The sequence below is a fragment of the Argentina silus genome (genome assembly GCF_951799395.1).
Source record: "Argentina silus genome assembly, chromosome: 4".
In the NCBI taxonomy this organism is placed as follows: domain Eukaryota; kingdom Metazoa; phylum Chordata; class Actinopteri; order Argentiniformes; family Argentinidae; genus Argentina; species Argentina silus.
Window position 1 is genome coordinate 2,715,858 of NC_139658.1, and position 25,351 is coordinate 2,741,208.

General features: G+C 46.1%; 1 protein-coding gene across 1 annotated transcript; it reads right to left on the minus strand.

Moving 5' to 3' along the window:
* Positions 1-108: 108 nt before the first annotated feature.
* Positions 109-24,589, minus strand: fgd5a (FYVE, RhoGEF and PH domain containing 5a). Its single transcript, XM_083667620.1, has 21 exons — positions 24,334-24,589; positions 21,813-24,210; positions 16,095-16,212; positions 15,017-15,075; positions 14,541-14,571; positions 11,337-11,488; positions 10,949-11,105; positions 7,008-7,098; positions 6,776-6,826; positions 6,495-6,553; positions 5,572-5,643; positions 5,311-5,379; positions 3,412-3,495; positions 3,231-3,310; positions 2,867-2,963; positions 2,639-2,776; positions 2,328-2,430; positions 1,973-2,097; positions 1,661-1,789; positions 859-1,013; positions 109-588 (listed from the first exon to the last, which is right to left on the minus strand). Exons 1-21 carry the CDS (start codon positions 24,572-24,574, stop codon positions 552-554), a joined length of 4,446 nt encoding a protein of 1,481 aa, XP_083523746.1. The 5' UTR covers positions 24,575-24,589; the 3' UTR covers positions 109-551.
* Between the last annotated feature and the right edge of the window lie 762 nt (positions 24,590-25,351).

Consider the following 25,351-nt stretch of genomic DNA (forward strand, 5'->3'; position numbering starts at 1 on the left):
GTAGTGTATACAGATGATTCAGTGAACATGAGTTGGTGCTAGAAGAGAGTCGTTAATAAAAACAGGGTAAATACAGTACGTTGTTTATGAGTGTTGTGGCATAGTCCTTAAACAGGGACAGAGTATGTGTTCCAGCTGATCCCTGTGCTCATCCTCAGGATCTGAGAGGGAACAGTATGCAACAAGAGGTCTTGTTCTCCATCCCTTTGTAGACCCAAAGAAAAGCTCTGCTGCAGTGAGTTTGACACAGTATACTCCACTGAGAGGCCTCCACGTCAGAAACTTTAGAGACTCCCAAACAGTGATCTCACACCTGGACGCTTCGCTGCTCCACCAGGGTTGTGCGTACACTCCTCTGCATCTAGATGGTGACCTTGGCAAATATCATTTATCCAGTGAAACAGAGTCAGAGTTGATCCAGAGCAGCACGGGAGGAATGTTTTCTCCTGGTGACATTCAGGCATTCTGGTGGACTGTTATTGAAACCAGGGGAGAGTGGTGGAAGAGGTAAAGCATTGGTGGACATCAGAGTCTGTGCAGGTGGGCGGATGCTATAAAACCGTTGCCTCTTCAATGGCATTGACCCACCTGTAAGACATAAGTGAACAACATGAGTGTTGTGTGAAATGAGTATTGTGTGCAATGTGTGTTTGAGTGTGTGTATGTGTGTGTGTGTGTGTGTGTGTGTGTGTGTGTTTGATTGTGTGTATGTGTATGTGTATGTGTGTGTGTGTGTGTGTGTGTGTGTGTGTGTGTGTTTGATTGTGTGTATGTGTGTGTGTGTGTGTGTGTGTGTGTGTGTGTGTGTGTGTGTGTGTGTGTGTGTGTGTGTCTCTCTCTCTGTGTCTCTTAGTGGACCTGCGTGCAGTGTGCTGGTCATCTGCTCTGAATGTGTAGTACAGGGTCTTCTTGTGATAGAGCTGAAACATGTTGGAGCTCTCCTCTCCCTCGGGCCTCTCAGACAGCTTCACTGTGAAACCCTGCAGAGGAAGACTCTCTGAGGCCACCTTGTCCTGAGGAGAGGGGGACAGAGGAAGGAGAGAGGAAGAGAGGAAGAGAGAGGAGAGGCAGATAGATCTTCATTAAGCTGTACACCAATCACATCATGTACATCACAGAATTTATAAGCATGGAAACAAATTGATCAACTTTTCGTAGCCTTTTGCATTCCTGGCATAACTACTACTGATTCTAAATGCTCCAGAAAACACATACAAGTAAATGTAAATATCAATCAATCAAATGTATTTGCATAACACGTTTTACATAGACAAATGTCACAAAGTGCTTCACAACAAAAACAATACGAAACAATATAAACAATAAATACAATACAAACAATATGATCTAAAACCAAACCATAGACCCCCAAAAGACCCCCAAATAGAGAGAGAGAGAGAGAGCACAGGAATTCCCCAGAATTGTAACAGGAGGAGGAAAAGGGAATTGAGTAGCACAGAACGATAACACTGAGTGTCAATGTTGTACGTGCGTTGGCAATTGTGCATGTGAGGTAGAGGGGTTGACTGATAGAGAGAGACTGTGGGGGAAAGAAAGAGGAAGATAAGCGTGTGTGTGTGTGTGTGTGTGTGTGTGTGTGTGTGTGTGTGTGTGTGTGTGTGTGTTTGGGGCCGGTGTGGGAGACTCTGTGCCCCCTCACCTCGCGTGCTGTGAAGGTGTAGAGCACCTTGTCTTTGAGGAGGAACCACAGCCTCTTCCACTTCCTCTTGCTCTTCTTGCGGCGCTGCAGGCTACCGCTCATGGTGGAGCCCTCAGCCCCCAAGGCCACCTGGTCAACACAGGTCAGAGGTCAAGGAGTTAGCAGACTCCCTAGCAGACTCCCAGACTCCCACGCCCAAGACATCAGTTGTAAAATAGTGTTTAAACAACTAACACTTTACTTAGAGCATCCGGTTATAATAAATTCATAGCATGTTATAGAGGACAGATAATGGTAATCATGCTCTCACACCTGGTTGAGAGGCGATGTGCTTTTCCTGCTTCTCCACAGGCCGGGGGGCTGTAGGCTCTGGAAGACGGCCGAGAGGGGCCGGCTAGCCCTGTGGGAGTTACCACACGCCCCCGACACACTGCCACCTACACACACACACACACACACATACACACACACACACACACACACACACACACACGCACATGCACACACACACACAAACACTGAGTCACGACTACCAACAGTGAGACACTTAGTCTAACACACTGTCAGCCACAGGGAGAGACAGTCACATTGAGACACTACCACCTAATAGAAAGGAACAGGGACACCCAAACACTACCGACCACAGAGACACAGAGACAGGACACACCTCTTTTCCTAAGCTCAGCATAGCAGTGGTCACACACTTTGGCCATCCTGTCTTTGAGGTACTTCAGAGGGTATCTGTTCCTGGAGCAGGCACGACACACAACCTGTATGTAGAGACAGAGAGCACAGTAAGACTGGCTCTACCTGGGGAACAGGTTACAAACTGGTATCGTAATAGGTTTTTTTTCATTCATTATTTTCAAACCACAGATACAGTACAAGAGCTATGCCCTGACATAGGAACAATGAATGCTGTAATAACAAATCATCCAGACAGACAAAGAGAGGAGGCTTTGGTCCTGTGTTTCTGACCTTGCCGCAGGCGTTGCAGTGGTGCCGTCTCAGGGTCAGGCTGAAGTCAGAGGTACAGTTCATACACATCATCACATGAGACACAGGCACCAGCACTGGAGCCGCCTCCCCTAGGGCCATCCACAGCTTCTCACGAGCCTGCACACACACAGGGACAATGTTACACCGATGTTAACATCCTCACAACAACAGCAACATCATTTGAAATGAAACAATCCCTCTTCTTACCTCACTGCAGGGTCCGCCGAACGTACAGAGCCCTGCGGCGTGGTCCGCTATGGCCCGACTCAGTGTGTGGAACCAGTCTTCCCTCTCTCCGCACGAGCTAGAGAGACCAGAGAGATGTTGTACATTTTAGTCTGCTTTACGCCTGCGTACCTGAGAGAGTTAAAGGCAAACGGCATCAAACTCAACCAAAACACAGGGGTGGAGAGACAGACAGGAGTTGTGTACTGTAATCTAGCCTGTTTACTAGCTAACTCCACGACGCAACAGACACACAAAAACCACAGAGCCTTGTGTAGGATATGGTACACAGATACAGTAGGTAGAGCCTGGGTGTTTGTGTTGGCATTAGGGACCTGTCCCTCACCTGGCTGACAGGGTAATGGTGATGTCAGACACCTCGATCCTCAGGCTGTTCAGCACGTTGTCGATTGCAGGTTTACTGACCTGGGACAACAGAGCACACAGCCCAGTCAGCACACAGAGCAGTCACAGGGGGGTTATGAGGGGTCAGGGAAGGTCATCTCAGGGGTTAAAAGGTCACTCACCTTCATCCCAGACAGAGAGAGGGTGTTCTTCAGCCTGTATTTACCATCCTGCTGGGGGTAGGTGTACAGCATCATGTCATTCATCTGTTGGACATAGCGAGAAAGGGGAGGTATGGTTATTCTCATACACTGTGTGTGCACAGGAGTAACCTAGGTGCTTTATTTCAAAGGAACCCAGGATTAAGTGACATTTAGGTCAACTTGTCTCAATTACATTTTGTTTAGCATAATTACACTTTGTTTAGTCTCGAGATATTCAATTACATCACCCACATCATAATGATTTCTCTGTGGTACACTGGTCTCCAGAGTTGTGTAAAAACACAGAGCTGCCACAAGAGGGCAGTGTGAGCTTGAACAACTCACACTGATCCTCTGAGTTTTACAATAAACAGACTGTACACGTTTTCCTTCACACCATTCACACATCTCAGTCCAATCCTCTGGCCACCAATTCACATGTTAACACATAACAAAGCCTACATGATAAAAAGGCAGGGTTTCTTTGCTTATCAGACCCAAACTATTGTAATCCTCAGAACATGCTTCAGCCCATTGTGTTCTGAGGGGACTTATTTAGAGTCGGACAAAAGTGGTGACATCATTGGTCACACATCAAGTGTGTTCTAAACATCCTTGGGCCCATAAGGAAGGCAGCATCCAGGAATTCTCCTCCCCACTCCCAGCTCCCCGCTCCCAGTGACTTCCAGCTCTCAGTGCCTGTGAGAAAGCTCTTGGGTGGAGGCAGTAGAACCAGCAGCCACAACAACAACGACAACAACACAAACAGCTAGAAAAAAACAGCACGTGACCCTCCAGTCCTGACTGTGACCTCTAGAGCTCCCACTGTTGGCCAGCTCCACCCTGTTTCACATGGTCTAAGTAACATGCAGCCAAAATCATCCCATACAAATGGAGTACAGTGCCAATATTGTTTAGCAGTGATTTTTTTTCTGATACAAAATCCTCAAAATGACTGTCACAGGAGAGAGACAGGTGAAAGGAAGAGAAAATGCTGGAAAAGTAAATGATCGTAGGTAGTAGACTTTGTATATCCACACGTGAACATCCACTTTTCCACCAGCGTCCTCTCTGCCTCTCCTTTACTTTAAACTCTTCACCTGTCTCTCTCCTCTAGTGACGGTTTTCCTCTCTCTTCTCCATCCTCCCCTAATCCCTTCTCTCACTCACTCCCATCCTCCTTCTTCTCTAAGACTCTCTCTGGCTCTCTGGTTGCCATGGCAGCATTTTGATGGTTATGGGGGAGCATCTTCTCAGTGTCGTCCGGTGACTGATGGATGATTTCATTGTTTCAGTTTGGACGCACTTCCCTTAAAGAGCCATACATTACACCTGCCCCTCTTGAGCCATCTACTCTAGAGTGTGTGTGTGTGTGTGTGTGTGTGTGTGTGTGTGTGTGTGTGTGTGTGTGTGTGTGTGTGTGTGTGTGTTTGTGTGTGCGCGCGCGCATGTGTGTGTGTGTGTGTGTGTGTGTGTGGATGTGTGTCCGCATTCTAGAGGGTGTCTGGCCTTCACAGCCCTGTCAGACCCACTCCTCCCTGCATGGGAAGCCAGCATCCAGTGACCCACACCAAACATCCTGTGAGGAAGCAGGGCCCTGAAAAACAAGCCCTGAGAGAGGGAGGCCCTGGCCGTCTGGGTGTGGTGGGGCCCTGTGGCCTTGTCTCCCCCCGCCCCCCCCCCCTCCCGGTCTCCCTCTGCCTCTCCCCTGTCCACATGATATGAGCTTGGCTACCTCTCTCTAGCCTAGTGCTAGTGCTATCTAGCCCTGTGCTAGAGCTTTCACTGTCCTGTATACGTGGCGGGTGAGGGAGCAACAATATAGGTATACTGGTTAGAATCATACTGTACGGCACATCACAAGAGAGTAATAGTTACCAGAAACAGGTGTCTGGGCTGTCTGCTCTTCCTGGATACTTTCATGAGAGTGCCTTCCTTCACAAACACCTGCAAACACACACACAGAACAGATGTCAGCTAAAGGGCTGCCTGTATCATCACTAAGCATTTAGGTCCTGTTTAGGAATTCCCCCCCTGGATATGGGCTATGGGCTTGGTAGTTAGATAGCATTGCGGTGTTTCTGTTATGACTGCGCGACTGTGTAATTGTCCAGAGAGACTAAGCCAGACTGAGCTCACCCTTCCTGGCTGGAGGAGGTCTCTCTTGCCTCTGACGCTGTACTCTATGTGGACCAGCCGCAGCAAGTTCTCCTGTGTGGCAGAGAGACACGGAGACAAAGAGAGTTGAGAGACACAGACAGAGAGAAAGGGGGTGATTTTCCAGTGACAGACAGAGAGAGAGAGAGAGAGAGAGAATGAAACTGTTGTTTTTGTTTGTGAATGACAGGGAGGGAGGCGGAAAGGGATGTGCTGCTGGAAACTGAATAGGAGCAGCAGAGATAGAGGGATCATGTGTTCGACTGTGTGTGTGTGTGTGTGTGTGTGTGTGTGTGTGTGTGTGTGTGTGTGTGTGTGTGTGTGTGTGTGTGTGTGTGTGTGTGTGTGTGTAAAGAAGAGAGAGAGAGACTGAGATAAACAGGGGAGGAAGGAGATAGTGAGGATCAGTGGGGGGAGGATGTGTGTGTGAATGAGAATAGGAAAGAGGGGAGAGACAAAGTACATATGTGGTGTGTGTGTGTGTGTGTGTGTGTGTGTGTGTGTGTGTGTGTGTGAGAGTGTGTGTGAGAGAGAGAGAGAGAGAGGGACAGGGCATAATAGTGAGGATGATCTGAGTGAGGGTGTGTAAGTCAGTCATGTCCTCCCTCACACTGCACCCATTGTTATGATGCACCTGGGATCTTTTGATGACATCATCTCTCCTCGCCCACACATTCATCAACAGGCAACAGAGCCCACTGAGAGTAGAAAGACAGGCCTCTCCTTCACTCAGAATGCTGGTGTAATCCAGAGCAAGGATGTACACAAGGAAAAACGGATCTCTCACACAAGCTCAAACTCAAAAATGCACTATACATCAATACCTCCAGAAAACCCTGAAAAATAGCAGTTGTAGTCTGAAATAACAGCAGAACCTTACACACATATACAAACACACAGCTTACCCCTTGTTTGAGATTTTCATTGGCCTGGTCTGCCACCTCTGATACGATCACCAAGGCAGCTGAATAGAATAAAAAGACAGTGTGTGTTGACGAAAGGGTTAAAATGCATCACTATTCAGGGAGTAAGAACAGTAGACACTGCCTGTCTGTGCCTTAACAACTAGCCTCTGACACATATCTAATATGTGTGTGTGTGTGTGTGTGTGTGTGTGTGTGGTGTGTATATTAGAGCAACTATCCCAGTGCTTGCAGAGCATAGAAAATTACCCAGACAAACATACCTTGCGTATCGTCGTATTCTTTTGAATCTGGAGAGAGGTTGTTTAGGTAATCTAGCAAGAGAGGAAAGAAGAAGACAAACTCATAAGTGTAGGTTAAGATTAGATGACTGATAAAGTGTTGTATAGAATACAGCATCCAATCGAAATCATTTGTCAGAGAACTGACGACCATAGATGAGTGTGCTATCTCCTTCCTCCTCTCTCCCAGGTTTGAGTGTGTAAGGTTCTGTACCTGTGAGCAGCATGCGGTACTGGAGGACTCTGACAATAACCTGCAGCAGCTGGTGCTTCAGTGGGACCTGAGCTCCGTCTGGACCCTGCATCTGCACACACAAACTCACTCCGTCAGTTTAATAGAGAGAGTACAATACACACACACACACACACACACACACACACGCCCACGAACCACGCGTACACTGCTCTCTACCTAAACAGAGTGACCTCTGTTTAAACGGTGTCATTCAAGGTCACACTGTAGGTGACTAAAGGCAATGTTAAGATAACCTTGCTAGAATGCTTGGCCACCAACCTGACCTTTCCTCATCTCCTTACACAAAAAACCTCAACGACCTCTATTCTTCTCCCAAAAGAAATCATTTGTGAGGTGAAAGGACAGAGAAAGACACAAAAAGAAAAAAAAGAGAGATCTAGAAAATCAATCAGGGTATAATTGTCTCTGACAGGTATTATTCCTATAGAGGGCCCAGAGCTGTGGGGACTGGAGGAGAGCAGATACACACATCAGCACTCCTAATCCAATAGGCTCGTCCCATCCTTCATTAGAGAGGCAGAGATAGCACCCTGAGGGAGAGAGCATCTTCTTCTCATTTTACTCTGGGTGACTGTGGATTCCACGCACGTACGCACGCACGCACGCACGCACGCACGCACGCACGCACGCACGCACGCACGCACACACACACACACACCAGGTATACGCAGATCTTTGGCTTCATTATCTGAGCTGGGGCCTTGAAGAGTGCCACCAGGGCATCTACAGTGTCAAACCACCCTCCAATCAGCCTTCAAGCCTCCCTAAAATTCTCCCTCCAGCTCTCTCTCTCTATACTATACGTTATACCAGTATATCTCCTCCCTCTCTCTCTCCTCTCTCTCTCTCCTCTTCTCTCTCTCACTCTCTCTCTATCTATACTACGTATACAGTATATCCCTCCCTCTCTCTCACTCTCTCTCTATAGTACTACAGTATCTCTCTCTCTCTCTCTCTCTATACGTATACAGTATATCTCCCTCCCTCTCTCTCTTTCTTTTTCTCTCTCTCTCATTTTACGCTCTATACCCTATATTAGCTGGACTGATTTTTAGGTTGTGTCCTAGGATCAATCTAAATTTTCTCCCTGATTAATTGGGCACAATAACAGCATCCCATCATTAAACCCTCTCACTGACAGAACATCCGCTCTCCTGAAGTGTCACATGTAAATTGTGATCCAATTGACACTTGTTCAGAGGAAGTGGCTCTGTTGCGAGCCAGATAATTGGTTGCTGGGTGAGTGGTTCAATGAGCGGGGGGGGGGGTGTCTGCACATCCCAACACTGCCAACACTGAGCCACAGCGCACCCGCACGCACCCACACACCCACACACACACACACTACACACACACACAACACACACCACACACACACACACACACACACACACACACACACACACCACACACACACACACACACACCAGCACAACACACACGCACCCACACACACACACACACACACACACACACACCACACACACACACACACACACACACACACACAGACACACATTACTCAGTCATGGGCAGCTGATTTGCCGTCTGCACACACAACTGATCTAATTGGGGAGTTGTAAAGGAGGCTGCTTCTCTAATTAGCTTTGGTCTGCCTCATTTGCCCAGCTGCCATTACTGGGATTTCACACCATCCTTTTCCCTTTATCTCTCTCTGTCCACCTGCTGCATTCCACCGAAATACTCCTTCTTTCCGCCACAAGGGAAGACACAGGTCTATGAACAACAGCCTACAAACGCATATAATACACACGCACGCACGCACGCACGCACGCCGCACGCACGCACGCACGCACGCACGCACGCACACACACGCACACACACACACCATTGTCTAGCGTTTCTATAATGCCCAGTAAACAACAAATAGTCTGAGGAGGGGCTTTAATCCTGTAAGGGTCCAACAGTGATGTGATCACGCTCTATAGCTACTTTATCACTGTCATCACCACATCCTCAATGAGATTACGCCCAACAACACTGCTGGACCTGCGCTTAGAGCGCTTAACAGAAACCCTCCACCTTTCACTATAGATAGAGAAAGTACAAATATAGGATTGAGAAGGAGAAAGTCTAGAAACATGAAGAAAACTGAAACAATATTACACAATATATTCTGATGATTCCAATAGCCACTATTAGTTAGGCTCCTGAAAATGTAAGACAATTTAACGAACAAATCAATCAATCAACACCTCAACGAATACATGAACAGACAAACAAGCAAAATGGCCGCCCCTTTCTCTCTCTATTGATCGTTGGTTAAACTGTCACTCATAAATAAACTGCTGTTGTCCCCCCCGGCGGTAAGGCAGTGACCTTTGGGTCCTTAACGCTCTCCCATTGACCCCTGGTCTCTCTCATTACTGCAGTGTCACACGGAGAGAGTTCCATGTCAGTTCTCCTACATCCATCACCCCCTCACCTCACCGCTCTCTCTGAGAGTGCTCTGTCTCTGATGTGACCATGAGAGGCTGGGGTGAGGTGGACACTACATCATACAGCAGAGCAGCTTTTAACCGAGCGAATCAGAATGAACACTCTTATTTGACCTGTGTTGTGAGAATAAAGACGCTGTACAAGTCAAATGTCTGTCTTCCCCTCACTTCTCCCCTCTCCCCTTCTTTCTTTCTGTCTTTGCTGCCGTCCACTGACCATCCTATCATCGTCTTGGAGAAGCTGAGACAGTTGGTTCCTTGTCAGGTTGCGATTCTTATCGCCGTTAAAATGCGTAGAATCATTGCGTCCACCGATCGCTATGAATCAAAATGTGGCTCGGAACGATTAACTCATGAATATGCAAGGTATGCAATATATATCTGTGGTTGTCTGACGCAACAACCTCAGAATAATAACCAATAGAGCTGAGGATAATTTACATAATCAACATATGATGATAGAACATGAGTTGATCTAATGTAATCATGTAAATTAAAACGCCACAACAAATGTAAATATTAAAAACACCAATAACACTTAAATACAAGCATTATATACAAATATGATCAGCTCAGTTTATACTACACTACACTATAATAATAACAACTGAACAAACCAACCATTTCAAAACAAGGTGACCTGAACTATTAGCAGTAGAGATTTCCAGTACATGAGAACTGAATCAATTCTGTTGGCCAACCAATGCCTGAATGGAAATGAGAAATCCTATCTATCTGTAAGGGCTCCTAATATCCTGTGCTGTAATGAATAATGGTTCCTATCATCGTCATCATTAGGAGCTTTATCTTGATCATACATGTTCTTCCCCACAGTGATGGCAATCATTTAAAACATATGGATCAATGTAATACTATGTACAGTATATAGAAGCTCATCTATATACAGTAGATCCATAAAGATTAGTAGTTGTATGTGAACTCTATTCCCCTTTGGGGTAAAAACATAAGAAGCCAGGTGAATTCTGAATCAGTCAGGGCGATTTACAAAAACCCTCCAGTACTTTGTATTCTCTAGGGGGACAGCTATCATAAAGAGACTCACGGTGAACTAAAGGCTCAGTGTCAGAGATGTATAAAACATAGCTAGGGTAGCACAGTGAAAAAGGTCAGTCCCATTGAGAAGAGCAGGATAGAGAGAGACTGGAAAGGCCATTAACTCCCTATGGAGTCTGGGTGACAAAGTAAAGCTGCCAGGAAAATGGAAAGGAAAGTCCTGGCTTAACACAGACATTGTTAGATCCCTCCACTGGTCGTAACACGCAACTCCTCGCATGATACTGGCAAGTATGACTACTAGAATGATTGTGTCCTCGTATCCAAGGGTTGATTTAAACCAGCGGATTTCAGTTTTAAACTCATCTTGGGCTCTTATGGTACTGTAGTTGCAGTACAGTGCAGGATCTGAGTCTAGTCTCTCACCTCAAACTGTTTGACAATGCCAGCGAAGACAGGGCTCAGTCTGCAGCTCTCCTCCAGAAGGGCCATGCTGCGGTCATACTCAGAGATGTAGGTGGCAAACACAGAAAACTCCTCCCGTCGAGACAAGATGACATCAACAACCCTCTGGCTCTCCTCCCTGGTGATGTGTTAGAGCATGTGGATGAGTTTTAGATGATGCGTTGACAGTTAAACGGTTAACTTAAAAACAGAGAAACAGATCAATATGTCCTGCTCCTGAATGAATGTGGGTGTGTGAACATCACACACACACCCACATTCATGGGTGTGTGTGTGTGAGTGTATGGATGTGTGTTTCTTCACTGAAGTGTGTACAGACAGGTGGGAGGTGTGTAAAGTACTGACTCACCATTGTCTGATGCGAGCCTCCAACTCAGTGAGGATAGTACTATGGAGGGTGTAGACCTCCGGGAGCGTGCTCAATATCTCCCCCAGCCTCTGCTCCCCCAGCACTGGATCCCCATCCTCCCCCACCGCCTCTTCCACCGCTGCCCTGAAGTTCTATAGGAGAAAGGGGGGAGGGAGGGAGAGAGGTAGAGGGGGAGGAGGAGGGGGTGGGGGACAGGGGGGGGAAAGAGGTTGGTTCAGATCTTCCTTAACATCCTTCCTGTCCCCCAATTCCAATATCACTTTATTCACTCTTCCTTTTCCTTGAGCTCTGTCTGTCCAAGCACTCAGGAAAAGGGGCGCTGAACTTGAATTAAATACCAGGCGCTACAGTATACTGCCTAATGACCACGGTTATTCATGCAATGTTGAACATAGCCCTACCATTTATCATATCATTACACTATCACTGAAAATGATCTGTGTTCATGACAATAGCAGGCCCTCATATTGAGTAGCCATTGTGTCAGTGACAAGAGCTAAAACTTCATTAGGAATTATGGCATTTCTCTAGGAGAGAAAGCCCTGAAGATTGGTTATTTATCTACTCCAAGAATTGGGGAAAACATATGAAACCTCACTAATCGATAGAAGGTGTCAAAATGCTTAACAAATATCAATGGTCTCCAGGGGTGTATGGCTATCTGGTATCTAACACCATATACAACACAAAGCCCGAATGCGTCTACAAGGACAGCCGTCTGGACCTCATCAATTTCAGTTTTGAGAAAAGCACAGACATAAAACAGATAGAGACACACAGTGTGTGTGAGATAATACTGTGACACTGTGTGCTTTAGCGCCTCCCGTTCATCATGCACTATCGATTGCGTCTGAGTTAGCATTCATCACTGCTGCCGTGAATCAGAGCTGCTACCTCATAGCCTGGCTACTCGCTCTCTCTCTCTCTCTCTCTCTCTCTCTCTCTCTCTCTCTCTCTCTCTCTCTCTATCTCTCCCCTGGGACACACACTGTTGACCTAGCCACAGCTGGCTAACCCCCTACATATGAGGGGAGATTTACCCTCTATTTCTCCCAGCCTCCTTCACCCTCCTCATCGTCAGTTTACTGAGGTAAAACCACCCCTGGTCAAATGAAAACATTAAACAGTTGGTTGAGCAGCCAATCAAGCTTGGTTGAATTTAAGAGGAGATTTTGTAAAGGCATCAAAGGGCATAAGAGAGAGAAAAATAGGTCTGAGAATCATACAGTATGTTTAACATGTTATTGGGAAAGTCCTGCTAAAGAACACCCCAAATGCATAACTCCACTTCCCATTTGGGGACATGGTCTGGAAATTCTTTGTATTTTTGTTATTCCTTATCAAACAATGGAACAATAGCCCAGTGTGTTTTCTCCCTAACTCTGGCTGACGGTGGTCTCTCTTCTCAGCTGTGTGTGTGTGTGTGTGTGTGTGTGTGTGTGTCTTCTATTATGTGTTTCTCAGCCTGGGAGTGTTCCGTCTAAGAGTCGCTTGCGAGTTCCAATGGATTGCATGGATTGCAACCATGATGTGTTCTCTTTTAGGGATGGATCCCAAACCACGCACCACTGCTGTTGTACCTTTAAGAATGATAAGAAAACTGGGTTGCGTCTATGCATTATGCATCAGACTGATGAAAGATTCTTGAATGTCATTGTTGAAAGGTGGGTATAAGGCACAAGTAACTGGTATAATAACATTATTGCGAAGGGGGAAAAAAACGAGGTTAAACATCTGACCTTTGACCTTAATGATATTCAAAAACATGGCAAGTGTGCTGGAATGATCAAGGAAACGATGATGCATACAAAAAAGGAAAAAAAACAACAATGCTATTGAGCTGCGAAAGGCTACGTCAAAGCAACAATATTAAGGCCATATCTTCATGTACAGTGTGGATCTGTGATGTATGTCTATGTACAGTATATTAAGAACCATTAAGAACCATAATAATTAGTGTGAAATAATGTATAATATTTGCTTTTTATATTTATATATATATGTATATTACTCAGCTTTTTAACAGCATCAAATGACATACACTACAGCTTTTATATTCAGATGAACCAATTCTAAATCATAGAGTGAAGACATAGGTAACTCAGGTTATGACCTTACTCAAGGGTATACGGTGCAGTATGAGTGATGTCGTTGCCTGGATTCACCCCATCACATTCCAACTAGCCGAGCCCGACACAGATCAACACGACCATTGACAAATGATCATCAGACAGAGCAAAAGATTATAGTCTTGACTCTCTCTCCTTTGCTGTTTCAAATTCCCATCTCCAATTTGACACCACAAGCTGTTAGGTAGTGGTTTGTTTTTTCAATTTCCTCTGTGAGAAACACAAATTGCTATCTATAAGTACAGCATTTAATATACAGTATTCTATGTACTGTACAGTATGAAGGTCATGTTACAATGCTTCTCTGGGACAAATCCATCTTCCAAAGCGACTCTGCTGGGACCTAGACTGGACACTTGCTTTGACAGGCAGCAAACGAGGAATAATGGAGAGGAATGACAGCAGCTGGTTCTGATGCATGGCTGGCTCCTGGGACTCAGCTCACCTCTGGGGCCTGTCCTCACTGCATTGGCCTCATTGAAAACTTTATACTTTAACACAATTCCATTGTTCTGAGGCTTCTCCAAAAAAAAAAAAAAAATCTGTTTGCTATCTTGTACTCTATCCAGTCCTGAGGAGATGAGGTTACAGTTTACGCACCACTGAATAGAAGGTAACACTGGCCTACTCTTGACCTTTCTCTGTCCGGTACTGTAGCTGTGCGACGGTGTGCCTGAGCGCTTGTGAAATGAGGCTAAGAACACCCCAAACAAAGCCTGGTGCGTACGCTCTGCGTCATCCTCTGACTGACTACCTCTGAACTGACCATGTTAACGTTGTCAAGATGAGGAAGTCAACCTTGCTGGAAAAACACTGATAAACTTGAGCAATGGGGGGGGGGGGGGGGGGGGGGGGGGGGGGGGGGCTGGGTTGACGGGGAGCAGACACACCGGAAGTGATGTCATCAATGGCTTCTGGAACCTATAATTGGAGTAACTACAGGAGACGTTTTACAGGATAAATTCCATTCAAATGTGGATGTGAGTTTCAATGTGAGTGATGCCTCACATCCTCACACCCATAGTTTGGCAACATTTGAGTATTCTTTTCCTACCTCTTGAAGGAGCTTGAGTGCCTTTACATGTCTGCAAAAGAAGAAGAGAGTGTTAGAGATACTGTCAGATTTAAGAGAAATGCACTCACACTTCTGGAAAGTCTCTTACAGGTGTGTTGGTGCTGTTTATAAGGACATCCAAAGATGAGACTTCAACATTGGAAGCAACATTTACAGACTACTAAAATAGGTATAAAATACTATATAAATGTCTTAAATATGATTCTCTCATCAGTAATATTTGCTCATAAAGTATATGAGAAAAACTGTTAACTAATAACTTACACAAGACAATCTTTAATTGGCTGTCAGTTTGGGTTGCCGTGGATGCTGCTCAATGAATTAGCAAAGACAGTGATGAAGAGGAGAGAGAGAGAGAGAGAGAGAGAGAGAGAGAGAGAGAGAGAGAGAGAGAGAAAGAGAATAGGCCTGCATAAAGCAGGGAGATTGCTGAGTACATTAGAACAGATACTCACAGTGTCTCGGTGTCCACCAGCTCTTTGGCGACGTAGAAGGCTCGGGATCGCCCATCAATCTGGGTGACAGAAGTGCAAGCAGCAGGAGATGAATGAACAGAGCTAATGTTTAAAGGCTCTCTGCGGGCACTTATTCCTGGGAAACATTAATAGCAACAGCTACACGGCGCAGAGGAGATTGAGGAAAAGCAAATTCTGATTTTTAGGATTTTCCGCTGTCAAAATAAGACTGATTATTTCATTAGAGTGGAGCATAGACGTGAAAGCTTTCACAAATACATGACTTACAATTCAGATGCATTATACATGAGTGGCTGTGTTCGTGACGACAACACTGCACCTATTGATTTAGAGGCTATAAACACTGAGCTTCAAAACATTCAGGAACATAACATAACATATCTTGGACACCTTTAGGCACTCATGGCCATTGGTCCCAGTCTTGCGAATGGTGTTTTTTTCCTAAAGCAGATCCATTTACAAATATAACCCTAATGGCATGTTGATCCTTGTTTCCTTGGAATGGGAGCAAACACACACTTTCATACAGGGGGACTGTTCTCAGGAACAGGCTCAAGTATTTCTCTCCTTGATTGTTTTCTCTTTCGAAGAAGAAGAAAACAAGGAAGTGTAAGTCACATGACCAGAGCCAGGCGTATATTATTGTGGCAGAGGAGCGGGGTGGGGTCCCTCTCTGTGCTGCTGTAAAATGGCTGCTTACGTAAAGAAAAGTGGATACACGCCAACTGAACGTGACACATTCCAACGAACACATTCTGCCACAAATCGTAGAAGAAAAGGCCATCCAGATTAAAAATACGTACAATGCTTCCTCACAAGTGTTTCAAGCCCAAATCACTGAAGATCTGTGCAACTTCATTGAACTCTAACTGTAGTACTCTAAGTACTACGATAACGACAACAGAAGTGACTCAAAGATGTGGAATATACTGTAAACTATGCCTTGTAAAGCACACAGTACTTACAGAGTATCAGTGATTCTCCTTCTGTACCACTGACTAACTCAATGGGGCCTAGATATTCATAAATTGTCTTTGTTGCGGAATATATGACTCACCTGTCTGTCGAAGCTCTGCTCCAAACCACCCTCCTCCTCTTCTGAGGTGCGTCCATGCTCCTCCTCAGCCGAGAGCCCAGCAGGGACGTGGTTCACTGGGAAAGGCTCTGTATAGGCACTGCAACGTCAGAGAGACGGGAGAGAGACGGGAAAGGGACATAAGATTCAATAGCAAAGGATTTGTATAGGTACAGCAACACCAGCAATGAGAGAAAAAATGATATGATGTGAACTGGGAAAGGTTCTATTTACTGTATAGGCACTGTCAGATAGAGTGAAAGGAGACTTTACATTCAATAGCAAAGGCACTGCGACACCAGGGAGACAAAAAAAGGCCACTACGGTGCATTCACTAGTTAAGACTCTATATAGACCCTGCAGCAAAAACAAAAGAGAAGAAAGACATAACATTTGGTAAGAAAGGCTGTCCTTGTGGGTATATTCATCTCCTATGGTTCCCCCCTCTGCGTCCTACAATCGTCACATGGATGACTGGGCCCAGATTGCAGGGACATTAACAGCATGGAGGCGTCTGTCGGATCTGGGGTCCTGCAGTGAACAGGTTCATTACAGCGAAACAGACCATAGGGAAACACTCAGAGGAGTTAGAAACTGAAACCATCAACATATTTACAGAGACACACAAACGCAAAACACATACCAACACAAACACAATTGTGGAAGTACACACATGCACAAAGAAGGTAATAAGCAAGTTGGTATTCATGACCTAAACAGCTCCCAGTGCAGAGATAGAGGCTATTAGATTACTACTCCCTCAGCTCCTAAAGTACTAAAGGTTAAAAGAGTTCCCAGCTGGACTTCATATTCACTGAGACACAGTCATCCTTCATGTAGCCCGGACCACACTGTAGGCTCTAACACACACCTCAGTTCCATTGGCTGGACTGGAGGTGTCATTACTCATCTCTGACCTCCCACTATCCTCCAGAGGGGGGCAGGTCACGCTGGGGGTCCCAGGTGATGGTTGGGAGGAGAGAGGGGGTCTTTAAATCCTCTAATCCTATGAGCTCTGATTTACTGTATTAAAGGAGATGAAGGATGGTAGGTAGCAGGTTTTCACCAACCTTCTACTAAAATTCCTCCAGGTTTTCACCTTCGCCTTTTACCACTTCTGTTTTTGTACCACACCAGATATTCTGAAAGTCCTTGACTTTCAGAATATCTCACTCTCTGAACACTACTCTACACTACTATACTACACTACTACGCTCTCTCTCTCTCTCTATCTCTCTCTCTCTCTCACCCCTCTCACTCTCTCTCTCTCATCCCTCTCTCTCTCTCTCTCTCTCTCTCTATCTCTATCTCTCTCTCTCTCTCTCTCTCTCTCTCTCTCTCTCTCTCTCTCTCAGTGTCTGCTAGGCACAGGTTCACATTATAGGGTTTTTCACTAACTCATAAAGTAGTAAGAACAACTACACATCACTTTATATAGCTAGTTAGATAAATATTTTACTAACATTTATTGAGTAATATCTCTCATCAGTGTCCAAGAGTGATTTCCTATTCAACATGTTAAATAGTAATAGGTAGTCTAATGGTTCCCTAATGATTTATTTTCCTTAGCTACTACATTCCACATTTAAAATTCCAATACGTTTTTGGGGTTCCATATGCAAAAGGCTTCCTATAATTTTGCCATCTGTAAAACTGGCAACATGAACAATACTCGAAGCACTTCAACAAGATCATTACGATAATGTAATTATACCAGCAATCGCTGCCTTTGCAAGCAATGTCTTTTATAATACCGCCGAGTTAAATCTACTGTAACAAATTCAGAAGAGCATACAATGATTTTCTCTTTAAAAAAAAACCTATATGTCCCCCTTTTCCCCGCATTTGATGAGGCTTGTAATATGTAATTCAATTGAGCTAAACATTGAGTATTAAAATATACATTAGGTTCCATCAGAGGGCCTTTTCTGTTCTTGTAATGGCACTATTATAGGAAATAGGAAAGGCTGAAATCGGTTCATTATTCCACTCAACATGGGAGATGCGGATGTAGATGGGGATTTAAAAAATACCAGCTGTTTTAAATTGTTTTGTGCTTGTCTGTGCCTGTGGCTGTTTTGTTGCTAATTGTGTGACAGTGTTGTATGAAGCAGCATGCTAAGAGCCTGGCACCTGCCTGGTGCCCTGACTGTGGCTGACATGATGGAGGAGGCCTTGCATACAATACAAACAACAGGAGAGAACCTGAGGGGCTCACTCTGACCTTCAGAGGCAGCAGTGAGAGGATACACTTTCTTTCATTCTCAACCATTATTCAGGGATGAATAAGGCTAGCTTACTGCACTGAATATTACTGTACTGTACTGTACAGTATGTACCCAAAATAAGCCACAATGAAATCAAAACACTGTGGGAGCCGGTAACGTCATACTGCATGAACCCTGCTAAAACCAACAAACTGGATCTTCAACAGAGCATATTCTGTCAGGGAAGACAACAACACCACATTGGTGTTAGCAGACCTGACATTCCTGAGAACGCCCCACCTCATCTTGTTGTTCCAGTCGCAGGGGGAGTCCGGGATCCTTCACACTGCCTCTCCTCCACCCTGCCCTGCTGAACCCCATCCCTCCTGTCTCCCCCCAAACCTGCAGTATGTCTCCCCCTTACCCCACCACCCTTGTCCTGCATTTCCTGTAAACAGCAGAGTGGAAGCTCATAGGCAGGACTCTTCCTCCCTGGGGATGACCTGGCAATGACCTCTGAAGACCTGGCAACGGGCCTGCTGAGCCCCACGCCCTGCCTGCCTGCCCGCCCGCCCGCCCGCCTGGCCGGCCACCTCGCCGCAGCACACAGCAGCCACCGCCCTGTACAACAATGCACTTCTAGGATGGCTCCTTGACCAGAACTAACACAGCACAGAGCCATAGAGGAACTAGAAAACAGATGATATGGGCTGCTGTACAGTAGTAGGGATTTGCTCAAAACATTGTAGAATTTAGGATAAATGGCCTCTCTGAATGGTTTAGCATAGAACATAAGTGATCAAGAAGAGATGGAGGACAATGATATAGAACATCACTGCTGTCATCAATGGTTAATTAGTGCTGTTGATCTCACTGGTACGCTTGGTACAGAGAGTCATCACAGAGCACACTGACAACACGCTCCCTGAAAGAGACGTAAGCACAGTCAAGAGGCTTTCTCCTATGACATGATGCTTTGTTGTATACAGCTCACTCATCTATTTGTCCCCATACAAGGGCAAGGCTGTTGGAAGATTTTCTTTTAACATTTAGGACCCAGACCCAACAAGTTCCATCTCTGATAAAGGAGCACCCTGTTTTACAAAGGCATGCACATTCATTAAGGTCGTCTTGGATACGCATACTGGTAAAACATGCATCTTTACCCTCTTTCAACATTATTTGTACTGTACATTAATCAAACCTTGAGAAAACAAATGACCTCTGGTGTGTTTGCTTTCTGACGTCTCTATAACTATATGCCTGCTTTGGTGGCCGTTATTCCTTTGTCTCCCTGCAGTCCACTGGTCACTGTGCCCACAACAGTGCTGATCCTCTCTATGTGTTCCAGAGAGAATGTGTGTTGACTTCTTATGAGAAGAGTGTTGACTTCTGAATGCGTTCTCAATAAATCACCCTGCCATCATCGGCCTGGCGGGCTAGGACAGTAGCAATGTCAACTCTTCAGGGAGAGCTTAAAAAGGAAAAAGACACACACACACACACACACACACACACACACACACACACACACACACACACGCACACACACACGCACACACACACACACGCACACACACACTGAATGAAAAGAAAACAAAGACAGCGGCCCCAGCCCCGGCAACAGAGGCATCTCTAGGGGGAATGCAGCAGAGGCAAGGAGAGGCGACAGGACAGATCGGCCTCCTTGGATCACTGAGTGTGGTCTAAGGTTTGAGACCTCCGGCACACAAAGAGCCTGATCGATAACATCAACAGGAGAAAAAGAGCCTGCTCTGAGGGACTATTGTCTGGGCAATGAGGAGATTCAAACATAGGGCACACTGGTTCTGAGCAAACAGGAGATATACACAGAATAGGTCCTCTATCATGATAGGGTATGGCAGTCATACACTCGAATACAAGCAATGGCTGTAAAAGAGCTGACGATAAGTGTGATTTTGTGAGAAGAGGTTCCCTCAAAAGATATACTGTAGCTTATTCTGTAAAGGGAGCTTAGACTATCTTTTCCATAGTTTATAGGCACATCATTAAACCACACCGCCTGCATGATGCTTTCAAGTGCAAAATACAACTGCATGGGTTTTTATTAAGCAACATATCAAACCATGGATTCAAATATAATTACATGAAGCTACTTATTAATCAAATGGCCCTCTAAATAAAAAGAATGAAATGACTGGTAAATGTATGTGAAATACAATAACAAAAACAATAACTGGCAGCTGAGGCAACCATGACATAACTGCTCTGAAAATTGATCAGAAAGCTATTAGGAGGCCCCTAGTAATGGCCTGTCCCTATGACCACACCTAGGCCATCAAACAGAGGTGTCTAATTGTGACTGGAGGGAGGACTGGCTGTAGTGCTAGTGAGGGTCATTTGGTCCTTACCAGCCCCAGTGATATTTCTTCTCTTATCTTATACTGCGGTAAATCCTACCACGCCTCTAGGGCCCAATGAAAGAGAAGCACTCAGGAGAACCTCCTTTAATAAAAGCGATCCTAAACTTAACCACAAGTGTCAGGTACAGGAGAGCAATTACACCAAGCTACTCTTACCCTCTCCCCCGCTCCCTCTGTGCCCATTCTTTCTCTCTCTCTCTCTCTCTCTCTCTCTCTCTCTCTCTCTCTTAAACAGTCTGTTTTCTTTCCTCCTCACTCTGTCTCTCCTACCCATGCCTATTTTTCCCTTCTCTTTCTAGTCTCCCCTACTATTTTCCCTCCATCTTTTCCACCCCCCTCTATTTCTCTCATCTTTCCACATCCCCGTCCCCTCTCCCTCTACAGTACCTCTCTACCCCCCCCCCCCCCCGCCCCCCGCCCACACACACTCACTTTTAATTGTAACACATAGTAATTACTTCCTCCATTGTGCATAAACCTGTGCTCTGTGAGCTATTTCATCTCTGTGAGCTATTCCATCCCCTTAGACACACACATGAAGCCTGCAGCACCAGATGCGACCTTCAGACACAGAAAATTAGAAAACCTGGATGAGCTCTCCCACATGCATTGTCCATCTTCTAAAACTCAACGAGCCTCAGCGCAGCAGGCTGCTCATCTCTCACAGAACGCTCTCCAAGAAAGGGAACCCTGCCCAGCTAGGTGCCTGCTGTTCATTAGAGCTCCAGTTATCTGTCAGCTGGTCAGGAGATTGCAATGTTGAACTGACGAGGCCTGGCTAAACAAGTCCACTGGTTATCTGTGTGTGGAGAGTGGTTTGGGGATTGGAGAGGAGCACTCCCTCTGAAAACTGTGAGCTATCCAATATGAAGATTCTTTGTGCACTGGTGATACTGATCCAGACAATTCAACACAAGGGCCAAAACAAAATAATCCAAATATAACATAGACTGAAAATCTACGATGTTGTGATAGTTGTCTTTCATCCGTTGAAAAGAATAAATAAACAAAAGGATAAACTCATAGCGTAGATAATGGCGAAAAATATGATTTAATAATTAAATATAAATTAATATCAATAACTGTACCTTTCAGTCTCTTGCTCGGGAGACTGGGGTTTGTTGTCAATCCCAGGGAAGCTGTTCATATCCACATAGCCGTCGTTCTCATTGGAGGGGATTGTCATCCGGTTGGGGTCCTCAAAGAACTCTGTGACTGTCATTGCTCGCGTGGGCCTGCCTTGGGGGATCTGGATGTTCTCATAGTCTGAACTCATGGCAGGGATATTCTCATAGTCCGAGGTGTCTGCACTGGGGAAGGATATGGAGCGTGGTTTGGTCAGAGGGAGGGGCATGAGGGGCCGCCGAGAACGCTCCTCGAAAGACTCAACCCTGGACACAGCCTTGCCCCCGTAGGCTCCATTTCTCTTCTGGTGGTCTTTGTAGAGGAGGAAGGTGGCAGGCAGGTCTGGAGGGCGTTGTTGAGGCTTCATCATGCGGGACTGGGGCTGTGGAGAGCTGCCGGTGCTCCTACGCTCCAGGTCCAGGACTCTTACCGGCCCATGGTGGCTGGACTCAGAGGACGAGCGTGAGGAGCGGATGCTGCCGTCACCGTAGGCCTTGCTCTCTGTCTTCCTCCTGAACTTCAGGGCCAGGAAGCGTTTGAAGGAGGACTTCTTCTTCTTGGGAATGTCTGTAGACTCGTGTTGGATCAGAAGGGAGGGGGAGCTTTTGGTTACGGGCCTCTTGGTGATGTAAGCCAGCTCGAAGGGGGGCGGGATGTCCACCAGAGAGGTTGGCGTAGAAACGCCACTGGACGACTGATGGCTACGTTGAGAGAAGCTCCCAGAGGAAGTGATGACACATGGTAGGGAGAGGGTGTTGTCTTTCCTCCTCATCCTGCCCTCTTCCCTTAGAGATTGGTCAGCCTCCGTGTGAGCAGCCAATGACAGATCTTTGCCCTCTGCGGAGTAGGAGCGTGGGTATAAGAGGAAGCGGCGTGGCTTCAGAGATGGGATCAGCCTGTTGACCTCCAGCTGCTCTGGGCGTCTCAGAGGCTCTCCGTTCTGGTCCAGGGCCACCGTGCAATAGTCATGAGTACTCTGGTACTCCGCACCCGTCTCCTCAGGAACTGTTTCAGGAACATACCCCGTAACCTTGCCAGAGTAGGAACGGGAACGCGTCACAATGCTCTTACGGTCTAGAGAAATAAAGTTCTCCCCTTCAGAGTCGAACCCAGCCTCCTCATAGATGTGCTCGTCACTATCCGAGTCCGAGTCCTCGGAGTAAGGCACAATGTGGCAGTCCAGCTCCTCAATGTCCTCCTCGAAGGCCTCTGTGGTGTGGGCGAAGACCACCCTGTTGGTGAGTTCGGGGGTGCGGCCCAGTTCCAGGTCAGTTGGCACTGTTATGTTACACAGCCTGAGCCGAGGCTGGCAGCTGTTGCGCTGACCGAGTAAAGCTTGCTCTCGCTTGGCCGTTCTCTCTCTCACACTCTTCCCTCTGATCTGCTTTCTCTCCGTGTCCTCCTCTTCGTCGTCATCCCCTATCTCCACATAATCCTCAGACGACACACACTCCAGCTGGAGAGAATCACTGATGTCTGCGTATTCATCCACAGACTCACTGTCCTTGCCTTTATCTGTGTGTTGGCTTGAGTCATCAGGACCTCCCTGGAGCTCACCCTCTCGTAATAGTGTTTGCTTATCCTCTAGCTCTGCCACATCTCCTGATGACACATAGTAAGGCTCTTGGTTGGAGGTGCCAGCTGCCGTCTCCAGCTCCTTTGAAGTATGTGGTTTGTCACCGCTGCATTTGTCATCCTGGTTCACCTCAGGGTCAGCTGTGTTCGTCATGTCCGCAGGCACCACCTCTATGATGGAGTAAGGCCCAAACACATCCTCAGTGCTCGCTGTGAAACGGAAACGTCCAGAGGGGTCCTTGGTAGCCCGCTCGGGCTGCCACACACCTGTGTCACCTGCCTCAGCAGGGTCACATGGGTCACCGGTGTTATCTGAGGGGCCAATCACGTCATAGGGATACTCCTCACACGGAGGTGGAAGCGCACTGCACTGTGTGTCACAAGAAAAATCCCCAGCTTCCTCCTCAGTCTCATCAGTGGGCACCTCACATTGCAAATCATCACCACTAGGAGTGGTGTCCTCCTCGTCAAGACCACTGTCATTGTCTGCAGCAGGCTGGCTGAAGGAGGGCCAGTTATCCATTTCTAGTTCTTTTACATCTTCATGTTGATCTCCTGTAGGCTCCTTGGCTGTTTCAGTCTCCTCGGTTAAAGCCTTTTCCTCTTTCTCTCTTTCTCCTGCCTCATCCCCTCTTTCACACTTTGAGTATGACTGTGTCAACTCATTGTCATAGTCTGGTTGATCAGACGGGTCTACTAATGTGTCATCATTGTCACTCTCAGGTGTGTTCAAGTCATTTGTCTCTTCAGTGTTTTCCTCCTCAACATTGTCAGAAGTAGCTTCAGCTGCATCCACAGAGCCAGTGCTCTCCATGTCAGCAGCATCCCCCAATATCTCTCCCTCTACCTTCTCATCCTCTCCCTTCTCCTTCTCCTCCACGACTACATCTCGCTCTATTTCATCCTCACAGCTTTCTTGTTGATCATCTATGATCTCATTGTCATCTATGTTTTCCTCTGGTTCCTCTCTCTCCTGGCTGTGCTCTGTGGAGTGGGGTAGAGGGTCCTCAGACTCCCCCTCTGAGGGGATCAGATCTCCATTGCTCAGGCTGTGTGGGGGGCACTGGTCGTCCTCTGGCTCAGAGGAGGGTCTGGGCTTCGGGGCTACAGGAGGCTTGGGACCCCGGGCAGAGGGACAAGGTTTTGACATAAGTTTGGACTGCACCTTGATTGTCAGATGATTGCGGATTTTTGGTCGGGGAACTTTGAGTCGCTTCTGGCAATCTAGAAAGAAGAGGTGAAAGAAGAATGTGAATAATTTAGAGTAGCAGTGTAGTAACACTGTAATTTCTTCTGGTAAAAGCATTGTATTTGCATGTTAATACATAGTCATTTTGTTATTGCATGGTATATGGAGTAAATACCAACAAACTGCTCCATCTCAATTATAAAGTTTTTACTAGCGTTCTGTGTAATAACTCGTCAAAATGATGTTGTTGCTTGAGTAATGACAGTCCCATAAACCAGGTATAAGGGCAACTTAATGTATAGTGTGACCCTTTTAGAATTATATTCCTGATACTAAATTTGGTTGACTTTAAGGCAGTGTCTGAGCCCTGTAACTAAGATGGAAGGCAGCAGATATGCAATCAACTCAGTGACATGCAGACTGCTGTAGGGGACATTATCTGTAGGAAAAACAACAGACCCATAGTGAACATGTTATTGTGAACAATAACATTTCAATGTCTGGGATACTGAGACTTAGATCTGCATTTTCCTGCACTATTTTGAAATCTTTTCTTCGCCACCAAAAATCTGTCATTGATTAGCTGATCAAAACAACCTGTACACAGACAGATGCTGTCTGATTTTGATTGCAATAGATCTGTCAAATTCTACCACAAACATAGGTATACTTTTCTATCAACCTGCCTTCAGCTCTTTTTAAGAGAGCTGAAGTATTTTCATGAAACACACCCTTACT